At 67.5% G+C, this 12,019-nt stretch overlaps 2 protein-coding genes across 2 annotated transcripts; both read left to right on the forward strand.

Moving 5' to 3' along the window:
- Nucleotides 1-2,808: 2,808 nt before the first annotated feature.
- EMIHUDRAFT_455480 (hypothetical protein) lies at nucleotides 2,809-3,833 on the forward strand (the record flags this gene model as incomplete). Its single annotated transcript, XM_005787238.1, has 4 exons — nucleotides 2,809-2,823; nucleotides 2,916-3,018; nucleotides 3,220-3,522; nucleotides 3,598-3,833. The coding sequence occupies 4 exons, from the start codon at nucleotides 2,809-2,811 to the stop codon at nucleotides 3,675-3,677; spliced, it is 501 nt and encodes a 166-aa protein (XP_005787295.1). The 3' UTR covers nucleotides 3,678-3,833.
- Nucleotides 3,834-5,891: 2,058 nt separating this feature from the next.
- EMIHUDRAFT_423492 (hypothetical protein) lies at nucleotides 5,892-7,093 on the forward strand. Its single transcript, XM_005787239.1, has 3 exons — nucleotides 5,892-5,950; nucleotides 6,023-6,127; nucleotides 6,210-7,093. Exons 1-3 carry the CDS (start codon nucleotides 5,936-5,938, stop codon nucleotides 6,768-6,770), a joined length of 681 nt encoding a protein of 226 aa, XP_005787296.1. The 5' UTR covers nucleotides 5,892-5,935; the 3' UTR covers nucleotides 6,771-7,093.
- The last annotated feature ends 4,926 nt before the right edge of the window (nucleotides 7,094-12,019 follow it).

Genomic DNA, 12,019 nt, shown 5'->3' on the forward strand with positions numbered 1-12,019 from the left:
CCCCCCCCCCACACACCAACATCACCACACACAACCACCACCCCATCACAGGCGCTCAAGCGGTGGCGCGACAAGCCGGCGGCGGAGCTGGAGCAGCTGCTCCGCAGAGCGGCCGCGTGAGACGCGCACTTCGGCGGCGGCGGGCGCGGCCAAACGGCGAAGGAAGACCGTCGTGCCAGGGACCGCTCCGAGGGGAGGCATGGAGCGTGCCAAGTGTGGTCCCGTCTCGCGTCTGGCGACTGCAATGAACGCACTCTGCTCTCTGGCCATCGAGAGCGCTGCTGGTGTGAGCTGTGCAGCTGTGAGCCTCTGTGAGGGTCCGCTAGCATTGGCCATTGGGCCTGATTAAGGGACTGCAGCGGTTGGTCGATGGCCGGCGCCGAGATCAACGATCATCGCGCACCGAACAGGAACCAACGTCCCAGATTGCAGAAAAAGCTGCGCAACAACCAAAACAAGCAACATCCAACAACGCGTACAAATATGTCAACGTCTCGGCGCTTGGCAGGTCGCAGGAGAAAGCGCGGGCGCGCTGCTCTCTCCCCCTCTCCCCGCCGCCTCACTCGCACACGCATACAGCGGCACATAAACAAGCTGAGCCACACAACAACATACCACAAACAGTAGCTCGAAATAATGGGACGTCCGCTGGCGGCGCCCCCGCCGGGTCGGAACAGCTCAGCCTCGGGGCGCTCGGATCCACGGAACGGGTTTGGCGCTGCCCGGAGGCCCAAACCCTCTCCTCTGAAACCCTCTAGGAGGCGCGCAGCGATGCCGGACGGGCGCGGTTCCACTCCGCCGCCGGTGCAACCTCGCCGCTGACCGCCCGCGCGGGCGGCTTGCTGCCGGCGCGCCCGCCGCAGGCCTTGCAGCTGCCCGGCGGCTCCTCGAGCGGCGCGTCTGGCTCCTCTAGCGGTGCAAGCTGCCTCGCCCCTCCGCCTCTGCGCCGCCCGCCGCCGAAAAGGCCGCAGATGCCGGGCAGCCCGCACCGGAGGAGGGCGAGGAGGAGGGAGAGGAGGGAGAGGAGGCAGGCGGCGGCGGCGAGGAGCAGCCGCAGCGGCGCCGTGAGGCACGACAGCGCGTCTGCAAAGCAGCGGATATCGTCTTCGGCGGCGGAGGAGGAGAGCGCGCGGCGCATCCGCGGCGGCGGGGACGCGTCCAAGACATCATCGCTCGGATCGCGGACGGAGACCCGCCCTCCCCGCGCGGGTCCCGGCACCGCGAATACCACCCTCTCCGCCGAGCTCGAGCCTCGCTCCGACGCTCCACACCCCTCCCCGGCGTCGCCACCCTCCTCCTCGTACTGCAGCGAGTCGCAGGAAGAACGGTCGTACGACGCGACCGAAGAGCGGGGCCCGTAGCACGACCCGTCGTCGTCGTCGCCTTCCGCCGCCGCTGCCCAGCTCACAGCCGGCTTCCCAGCCCGCCGGATCGCGTCGAGCTCCGCCTCTCGCTCGGCGCGGGCGTTGCGCGCCCACGAGGCGTCTGCCCTGGCGCTCTGCGCCTGCTCGTCGGCCGCGCACCGCGATGCGCACGCGTCGCAGAGGCAGACGGCGCGCCGCTTGCCCGTGTTGCGGCACCGGCCCGCATCGTACCAAGCCGCAGCATTCGCCGGCGGCGGGTCTGGAGAGGGTTCCCCGGCGTCGTCGCAGTCGAGAGCGTCCAGCGCGGCGTCATAGTCGAAGGGCCGCTCTAGTCTGTCGTCGTCCCTAACCGGCCGCATGTGCTGCGGGGAAACCTTCGGCGAAGGTACGGGGCGCGCAGTTTAGGAGTTTGGCCCGCGGCACACAGTGTTCGCTTCTGGAGGAAGAATTCTACGATCAGGGCTCGCACGAACTAGCACAGGGAAGAAGAATTTCACGCATCGCGCGCACAACACGACAGGCAAGGCGCGGGCGACGGCTTCCTCAGAAGCCGTCGAGGAAGCCGTCGCCCGCACCACAGGAGCAGTCACACCACTCCCACTCCGGCGCCCACCCACTCCCCACGTCTTGTACTCCCTCCCTCACTGTGTTATTGTGATGTCTCGCACTCCTCACTGGCGAGGCAGTTTCGTCCACGCGGCTCTATTATTCAACAAACAACAACCCCATTGCTAAAAATCTCTCTATTATTCTTTCCTAAAAGAAAGAAAGCAAGAAAGAAAACGGACATCCAAGGGAGGGATGGGAGGAGGCACGCCGCCACCACACCGGGATTTAAGGAGAGGGGTGTGGTGCGCTAGCCGTCGCCCACCCTTATTATTCTTTCCTCGACGGCGGCTTCTCGGCACGATTTCTTTCTGCACGCGCACAGATCCTCGGACGGCAGTGAATGCGCTGGACGGATTAGCCGCGATTAGCGTGTCACGGAGGGCTCAATGGCTGACGTAAGCCGACGACCTCGAGAGATGGGGAGAGATGGGGAGAGATGGGGAGAGGTGGGGAGATACATCTCAATGGCTGGCGTAGGCCGACGACCTCGAGAAGCTTCTCTCCGGGGGCGGAGACCTCGTCCAGCCGCTGCTGGCTGGCGAGGGCGGCGAGGGCGGCGAGGGCGGCGAGGGCGGCAAGGGCGACGGCGGAGCGGCGGAGGCTGTGTGCCGTCGCGACGCGGCGGTTGCGGCGGCGGCGGCGCTCTACCCGGCGTACGTGGCCGACCGCGACGCAACCAAGGGGTTGTTTTTTTTGGCCCCCCCCCCCCCCCCCCCCCCGCCCCGCCCTGCCCCCCGCGCGCGCCTGGTGTCTGGCCGTGACGTGCGAGCTGCCCACCGGCCCTGCCCACCGGCGGTTCGCCCTTCAGACGCTGCTCTCGGAGCTGCTCTAACTGATGAGCAATTCATCGGTGGGCCGGTTGCAGGGCCCTCCTCACCCGCCTGGCTCCACATTACGGACGGGCGGCGGAGACCTGAGCCTTCTTGGAACCCCCCCGCGAAGGCCTTTTTCCCCGACGCGAACGGCTGCCTCCGCCTCTCGGCCGGCCACGTGGAGGGGTACTCTGCCGCGGACGCGGTGCAGCACACGCCCGTGACCACGCTCGGCGGGCTCTAGCCGAGAGTCTAGCCGAGAGTCTAGCCGAGAGTTTGGCCGAGGTTGTAGCCGAGGTTTGGACGGGGTGTAGCCGAGGTGTAGCCGAGAGACAGCCTTGCACCCAGCACACTCTGCGGGCGGCGGCCTCGGGAGTGTGTCGTGGAGGTGTCGTGGAGGTGTCGTGGAGGTGTCGTGGACGCGTCCCCCGCAGGCGGGCTGGTGGACAAGCACCTTGAGGCCAAGCTCAGCGGCGCGGGCGAGGCGGTTGCCGACCTGGTCAAGGGCGAGGGCGGAGACTTCGACTGCCCGCAGCGGCTGGTGGACCTCTGCGCCGCAGACACGGCCGTGGCGGCGACGCCGTGCTGCGTGTGCTACTCGACCGACACGGTCGGAGGCAACAGCGGCTCGCCCGTGCTCGACGCCAACGGCGACTTCGTCGCCATCAACTTTGACCGCCAGCGGCTCGGGCTGATGAACGAGTTCAAGTGGAGCGCGGAGTACTCCCGCTCGATCGGTGCGCCGAGCGGCGGCACTCTCCCCGCCGCCCGTCGGACCCGCCGCACGACATGTCCGCGACATGCCCTCGCAGGCACCGACGTGCGGTACATCCTGCTGCTCGTCGGCCAGTACGACGGCGCGCAGTGGCTTGTCGACGAGATGGTCGGCTGAGAGGATCTGCTGCGGCGGCGGCACTCGCTTCTGGCAGGCTGGGCCTATGGCTTGTGATCGCGGTAAGCGCAGCCACCTCCGCCGCCCTGCCGGCGGGGACATGCCGAAATGCGAAAATGTTGCAGGCTTTTCTTTCATGCAAAATAATTAACTGGGAGGAGACAACCCGTAAGCACGACCGTGTGTGCGAGAACTGGTCGCATTGGTACGAGCGCGTGCCCGTGTGGCGGAGCCGCGGCGCAGCGCGCAGGCCGCCGGCGCAGCGCGCGGCTCAGCACCGGGCCGAATGCGGCATGAATTGGTGGAGGCGGCGAGGAACGGCAGGTGAGAGGGCAGAGGCGGGGCTCCTGACACGCGTCCGGCGGCATGACGATCCGCGACGGGGCCGTGCTCTTGTGTCAACACCACAGGGCGGGCCTGGAGGCGTCGTCCCGAGTTTGCGGCATTGCTGGCATCTTTCTGTGCCGCAAGCAGGCGTCGCCCCGGGCGCAGTTCGCGCAAGCCACCGCAGGCCGTTTGCCCAGCTCAATTGCAATCAGGCCATTCCTCGTCTTTGCGGCCTCGGCAAACTCCTCATGGCCCCACGAGCGGGCGCCACCATGGCCGCCAAGCCCAGCCGCCGGCGCCTGTGGCGCGGCAGGCTCGGCAGGCTCGGCAGCAGGTGCGCGCTCAGAAAGCGGCCGGGACTCGTCATCGAAAGCTTGCATTGCTAGAGACGCGGAGGTTGGTACAATGTAAAGCTCGAATTGCCCCAAACAAATGAAAGCGGCTTCCGTGACGTCACATTTAGTAGGGCCGGAGCAGCCAAGCCGGAAGTGATTGACGAGCTCGTGCTGGCAAGCGTAAAAATAGTTTTGGCGTCGCACATCTGCTGGGGGGGGGGGGGGGTCGCCTTCCTTGGCCTTTCCAACCAAGAAGGGTTCCGGCAACCCAGAGGGAAACCAGAGGGTCCCCAGCACTTTGCGTTTCCGGAAGTTTCCAGGGAAACCAGAGGGTGTTTGGTGCTCCATTCTGTTTCTCTCGAGTTTCCCTCGGGAAACTCGCGAGTTGCTTTGAGTCTGAGAGCTGTTCTGGGGCAAAATCTGAGTGAGGCAACATTGAGGATGAAATCGGCACGATACCCGGTATTTCCAGGTATACCCGGGGTTTGTCAGGTAGGCAAAATAACCGGTATTTTGCCGATTTTGCTGATTTTGGCCCCAAAACAGCCTCAGACTCGGCTCAGAGCCCGGGAAAGTGGATGGTTTCCGTGGAGTTTCCCCAGGAAACTAGAGAGAGGGTGTTGTAGGGAAACAAGCAGGAAACACGAAAAGGAAACCAGGTAGGGTGCGAGAGGAAACCCTTGGAAAGGCCAAGAGGGTCGCCACAGGAGTCTACATGCATGCACATACAGTCTCCACAGGGGCGGTGGCGAAATAGAGAGATAGCAAGAAAAGGATGGTTGTTGCTTTTGAATGAATGAACGGAAAGCCGCCGAGCGAGCGAGCGAGCCCAGGGCCCCAGGCTGGCGAGTGCGAGTGTATCGGCATCGCAGCGCTCTTCCTTGCTTCCGATAGCAGACGAGCTCGCCCGTGCTGCGAACTGCGCGACGCAACGGGGTGGGAGAAGGACAGGGTCCCCAAGAAAGAAAGAAAGAAAACAGGCACCCCAAGGGATGTCCGCAAGGGCCAAGGCGCCCGCGTCGCCGACGCGGTACCACCACCGCGTGTCGTGTCATGAAGCATGATAGATAGAATTAGAAAGCATGAACCACCGAAAGGTCTGATCTCCAAAAAGAACTCTCGGTCTGCCGCGCGCGCCCGCGCCCCGCCCTTTTGGTTTTGCGCAGCAACACCTTAAATTTCATGGCCCTCCAAATTCGGGTCGGAGCGTAGCGGAGTGGGCCCCGAGTTTGAAAAAACTTCCGTCCTAGCCTCCAACAACGCCTCCCCGGCGCAGAGGGGCCCCCGGAGGAATGCTCAACCGCCCCACGCCACGTGTGTGAGTGAGTATTCTTGATGCGAAACCACGACGACACACACCAGTCGACTCGCATCGGTTGCCTCCATGAACACACACACACACACACACACACACACACACACACACACACACACACACACACACACACACACACACACACACACACACACACACACACACACACACACACACACACACACACGCCACGCCGCGCTTGCGGCCGCGCGTTTTTTTTTTCAAGGTAAGGACTAGGCGCCGCACGAGCCCGTCTCGCCGAACAACTCTTACGTCACAAAATGGGGCAGTGGCTGGTGCGCCGTCCTCCCCGCGCCACGCCTTCGCCGCCCGCACCGCCCCACCTGCGCCCGGCGCAACGCCCATAGGTGGAGTCTTGTGTGAGCGAGAAGTTCAATGCCTGCCGCCGCGCGTGTGGAGACAGCTCCGTCCCGGCTGCAGAGCTGGCCGATGCGGCCATCGCGCTCATCTCGGTGCCGCCGCCGCCCGGTCGCCCGCCGCCCGCCGCACTCCGTACCGCGTCCCATACGCGTCCGCTCCTCCCCTCCGCCGCAGATCTTTGACCTGATCAAAGGCATGGGCATCGCAAAGAGCGACATGATGGGCAACGCCGACGTGCTGAAGAGGCAGGCGGAGGCGAACCCGGGCGCATCGGTGCAGGAGCTGATCAAAAAGGAGCTCGAGCAGGCGGACCTCAAGAAGCTCCTCAAGGGGCACGAGTTCAAGGATGCGCCCCTTGACGATAAGGGCAAGCCCGTACAGAACGTCTGCGTCTCGATGTTGTGGCTGCAGCGCGCGCTCATCTTTATCTGCGTGCTGCTCGAGACGCTGCAGACGGAGCCGAAGCTGAAGACGGCGGTGGATGCGGGGTACGCGGCCTCCATCAAGCAGCACCACGGCTTCGTCGTGAAAGGCGTCTTTGCAGCCGCCTCCAACGCGGCGCCTTCAAAGGAGAAGTTTGTCGGCCTGCTCGCGGATGAGGAGGAGGAGGCGATGAGCGCGATCACGGAGATGCTGCCCGTGGTCAAGGAGATCCTCAACATCTTGGGGCCCTTTATGAAGGAGATTGGCGCCGAGACGGGGAACTACCCCCCCGGCTACCTCTGCGCCGCATAGCCGCCGCCGCCAAGTCTGCGGCCAGCGTGCCCAGCCACGCGAGTAGAGGGAACTACGTGCGTCTGTTGGCGTGGGGGGGGGGGGTATATGCTCGGGGAGTGTCGGCCAGGGAGTGCCTCGCCAGCTTGCCCCAGCGAGGGAGCGGGAGGGCGGTCGCGGGTCGGCAGAGCGGTCGTGGCCCTTGATGTGCCGCGCTGCCGCCCGCGCCCGCGGCCCGCGCGCATATCCGGCACGGTTTTCACGCGTGTTCATATGGCGCGCCTTCCTAGTGGCCACGGCCCTGGCTCGATATACGGCTATTTAAAAACCCGAGCCGCCTTCTTGGTCATTTTAATAAGGAGGGGCGCTGTGGGGTTTCCTTGGACCTTAACAAACAAACTTCGGCGGCGGCTTCTCGCCCACCGCCGTTCTCAAGCTGCGCCGCCTCGCGCGCAAAGTCGCGCGCGGCAGCGTCGACCGCACGGCCTACTCGCCCAAGTACTCGCTCTCTTTTATGTCCCACCATGCAGAGCGCATCTCTCTCTCTGTTGTGCGAGGCGTGAACCGCGCCATTCGCTCTCACCTGGCAACCCTGTCTGCACGTCTCGCGCGCGCGTGAACAGGGCTCCAGGCCCCAAATGACGTGTGAGTGTTAGATTTGTTTGGTATTGCTAAAAATCTCTCTCTCTGGACCTTGGACCTTGGACGGCCGGCGGTGATTTTCTTTTTTATTATGTCAAAAACCGCATTCCAGCGCTCGCCGAACGAGACAAGTGACAACGCCCATAGCGCATAGGCGGCACGATTACACATCGGGGTCGGTGGAGGGTGAGTTGACCAGGGGTTGTGCGCCGGGCCCTCCTGCTCGGCTCCAGCGAGTAGACAAGTCTTGTCATCAACCGAATAGAAGGATCTGACCTCGGGGCCGATGTGACCAAGCGCTGGTGGCGTGGTTTTACCTCACACCCATGGTCTCACAGTGTGCCGGCAGTCGCCGAGCAGTGTCGCTCACACAAGCCGCAGCACAAGTGACTGAGGGCCAGTGAGGGCGAGCCCATCGCTGTGAAACAGCTGTGGCAGCCGCACAGTAGGCTGTGCCAACTGTGCAGAGCGTGTGAGCAGCAGAGGAGCTGCTCTCCAGGCTTCTGTCGCAAAGAGCTGCATGCCACCGGAGGCGCTGTCGAGGTTCGCCGAGCGCGGCGCAGGTTGGAGGACACCGTGTGTGTGTGTGTGTGTGTGTGTGTGTGTGTGTGTGTGTGTGTGTGTGTGTGTGTGTGTGTGTGTGTGTGTGTGTGTGTGTGTGTGTGTGTGTGTGTGTGTGTGTGTGTGTGTGTGTGTGTGTGTGCAGGTACGGGATGGCCAAGCTCGCGAGCCTGTCCTGGCGCTGGACATGTCCACGACACTTCCCTGACATGTCCCACAGGTACGGGATGGCCGAGCTCGCAAACCTGGCCTTCGCGGCCGAGCTGGCGCGGCGGCAGGGCGGGGCGCTGCTCTCGTCTGCGGTCCACTCCGGGGCGTCGCGGCGAGCGAGATATGTACCCGAGATACACCCGAGATGCACCCGAGATATAGGTCCACCCGGGCGTCGTGGCAAGCGACATGCTCCGGCGCGGCAACTTCGAGGCGATGCTTGGGCGGCGGCTCGGCAGCCTCCCCGCCGAGAGATGGCCGAGAGATGGCCGAGAGATGGCCGAGAGATGGCCGAGAGATGGCCGAGGTTCGTATGGCTCCGCGGCTCGGCAGCCTCCCCGCCGGCCTGGCGATTTCGAAGAGGCGGCGGGCGCGTGTCTGAGTCGAGTGTCTGAGCCGTCCCCGGGAGTGCCTCGCGTCACAGGAAGTCACAGGTGGCCTCGCCTGGCAGCTGGCGCAGGCGCGGAACGGGCTCTTCGCCTACTCGACCGAGCAGGCGGCGCTCACGGTTCTCTTCCCGGCGGTGGCGCCCGAGCTGGCGGGGCGGGCCGACTCGCCGGGAGGGAACGGGCGGCTCTTCGTGCCGGTCGCGACGCCGTGGGAGCCGCGCCACCCAATGGCAACCGACGAGGCGTTTGGGGCGGCGCTGTGGGGTTTTAGCGAGTGCGTCGTGGCGGGCCGTGCGCACGATTGCAACCGCCGCGCGCCGCCGCCGCTATGACGGTCACTGAATCTGCGCTGAAGTTCTGACCCATCTCTGTATCTCGATACAAAGAGGGGTACCCGGACGGAGAATCCCCAGCTGCGGAAACGTAGTGTCGCTCAAGAGAGAGGTGCGATACTGCGGTGGCGTACGATAAGGTGCCTATATGGGCTTCCAGTATCGGACCTTCAAGACATGCGCTTTTGTTGGCCTCCTCGGACAGGTTCCTTAGGTAGGTAGGTTCCGGCTCCTTGCTTGTTGGCTCGAGAAAAAAATGAAAAGGTGATATTCGCGGTTCGACTGACCGGTTCGACTGACCGCCGCTGCTTCGCTTTCCGGATGCCTCCTCCGAACACCGCCGCCGACGCCGCCATCGCTCGTCTCGGCATGCTCGGCATCGCGCTGATGACCGGCGGCGGTACCCTGATGCACCACGGCCCACCGCACGCGCTCGCACCGTTTTCGCCTCCGACGCCTCCGACTCCAGCGCAGCTCACGGCCCCGGAGCCCGCTGCAGTCAGTGTCCTGTTTGCGGCTCGCGAGGCGGCGTCTCGCGCGGCGTGGCGTGGGTGCGTGGCCAACAGTACTGCCGCCTCCAGCCACCAGCGCCGTCAGCGGAGCGCCTTCCGCGCCGCCGGCGCTGTCGCTGTCGTGGGTTGGGCTGCAGCGGCCTCAAAGTCGGTCCGGGCGGAGGTGGCCGCGGGGGCCCAGGCGACAGCCGCCGGAGAGGCGCTGCTGGCCGCGAACGCCCGCGCGGCGGCGGCAGATCAGCGAGCGGCGGCGGCGGAGGCTGGGGCGAGGGCAGCGGCGCTGCGCTCCTCGGAGGAGTGTGCGGCGGCGGCGGAGATGGCGACGCTCCAGCTCACCGCCTGCGAGGCCCGGCTGCCCACCGCCGACGGCAGCAGCTGCGGTGGCGGCAACGGCTCCCTCGGCCCAGCGCCCGGCGGCCCCTCAGCCGCAGCGAAGCCTGCACCGGGGCTCGCAGCGCCGTCGGCCGAAGAGTTGCCGCCCTGCCCCTGTCCGGCAGACGGCGAGGCGGCGGCGGCGGCGGCGGGGGCGGCGGCGGCGGCCGTGGCTGTGTGCGCACTGCTCGCGGCGAGGCGGCGGGGGAAGGCGGCGGCGGCGGCGGAGGCGCGGGCGGCGGCGGCGGAGGCGCGGGCGGCGGCGGCGGAGGCGCGGGCGGCGGCGGCGTGCGACGAGTTGGCACGGGAGCGGGAGAGGCAGTTGGCGAGCAGCGTGCGCGCGGAGGCGGCCGAGGAGGCGCTCGACGCGGCGCGCGAGGATGTGGCGGCGGTGCGGCGCGCGGCAGATCGGCGGGCGAGCGACGGGGCAGCGAGGGAGGCAGAGGCGGAGGCGCGGGCAGAGGGCGCTGTGAGCCGCGCTAGGGAGGAGGTGAGGGTGGCGGAGGCGGCGGCGGCGCGGGCAGCCAGCGAGGCGGCGAGCTTGGTGCGAGCCGCGGAGGAGGCGGCGGACGGCGTGGCGGCGGAGGCGAGGGCGGCGGTCGAGCGCGCGGGCGCGGAGGCGGCGGCGGCGGAGGCGGCGGCGGCGGAGGCGGCGGCGGCGGAGGCGGGGCTTGCGCTATGCGCGGCGCAGGCGGCGGCGGCGGCGGCGGAGGCGGCGGTGGGCGAGGCGGAGGAGCGAGGCACGGCGCGCGCGGCGAGCTTGGAGGCGCGCGTCGCGCAGGAGAGCCGGCGAGCCGATAAGGCCGAGGCGAAGGCGCGAGAGAGTAGCCGAGAGATAGCCGAGAGATAGCCGAGAGATAGCCGAGAGAGATAGCCGTGATGTAGCCGTGATGTAGCCGTGATATAGCCGACGAGGCGGAGGCGGCGGCGCGAGACTCGCCCGACGAGAGAGGTGCGGCGGGCTCGAGGCACCGCTCCCCTGACCCTTCTCGAAGCCTCTCCCCCCCCTCCCCCCCCCCCTCCCCCCCAGGCAGGGCTGCCGAGGCGGAGGCACTCGAGCCGTGAACAGCGTCTCTTCACACCTCTAGCTGTGAACAGGCGAGGGCTGCCGAGGCAGAGGCGCGGCGGGCGCAGCAGGCAGCCGCCGCGGCGGCCGCTCGTGCCGACGCCGTCGCCGCCGCCGCCGCCGAGGAGGCTGCTGCTGCCGCCGAGGCGGAGAGAGCGAGGGCGGAGGCGCAGGCGGAGGCACAGCAGCAGCAGCGGCAGCAGCAGCAGCAGCAGCGGCAGCGGCAGCAGCAGCGGCAGCAGCGGCAGCAGCAGCAGCAGCAGCAGCAGCAGCAGCAGCAGCAGCAGCAGCAGCAGCAGCAGCAGCAGCAGCGGCAGCAGCAGCAGCAGCAGCAGCAGCAGCAGCAGCAGCAGCAGCAGCAGCAGCAGCAGCAGCAGCAGCAGCAGCAGCAGCAGCAGCAGCAGCAGCAGTCCGAACTCGCGGCCGCGCCTCGCCGGCCTGCGGAGAGCGCGCTCCGGCGGGCGCAGGCTGCGCGCAAGGCGAAGGAGGCGGAGGAGGCGGAGGAGGCTGCGGGTCGGCTCGAGAGGCTCGCGGGGCTGCGAGAGACCCTCGGCGCGAGTCTGCAGCAGCCCGCCTCTCCGCGCGGCTCTCCTCTGGGGAAGGGTCCCGGAAGGGTCCCGGAAGGGTCCTGGAAGGTCGCCTCGCCGCGCGGCTCTCCTCTGCTCGGGCGGGGCGGCGGCGGGCAGGCGCGGCGCTCCCTGTCCTCCCTGTCCTCCCTGTCCTCGGGCGGCGAGGCCGGCGCAGGCGTGGAGAGCGGCGCAGGCGTGGAGAGCGGCGCAGGCGTGGAGAGCGGCGCAGGCGTGGAGAGCGGCGGCGGCGTGGAGAGCGGCGGCGGCGTGGAGAGCGGCGCAGGCGTGGAGAGCGGCGCGGGCCGCTCCTCCGAGACGGGCGTCGCCACGGACGTCGCCACGGACGGCGGCGCGAACGGCCCCTCGCCGCAGCCGCCGCAGGCGGGCCGCGCCGCGGTCTCCTCAGCGGCGGGTCGGGGGGTGTCGGACACGCCGGCGAATGGCGCGGCTTGGTACGATGCGGGCCGGTGCCTCAACACGGGCAAGCGGCGCGCCGTCTGCCTCTGCGACGCGTGCGCATCGCGGTGCGCGGCCGACGAGCAGGCGCAGAGCGCCATGGCAGACGCCTCGTGGGCGCGCAACGCCCGCGCCGAGCGAGAGGCGGAGCTCGACGCGAT

This window comes from Emiliania huxleyi (assembly GCF_000372725.1).
Source record: "Emiliania huxleyi CCMP1516 chromosome Unknown EMIHUscaffold_144, whole genome shotgun sequence".
Lineage (NCBI taxonomy): Eukaryota > Haptophyta > Isochrysidales > Noelaerhabdaceae > Emiliania > Emiliania huxleyi.

Coding starts and splice junctions, on each gene's coding strand:
- EMIHUDRAFT_423492 (XM_005787239.1), top strand. Junction 6,128..6,209: donor CGGCCATCGCGCTCATCTCG/GTGCCGCCGCCG, acceptor CCTCCGCCGCAG/ATCTTTGACCTGATCAAAGG.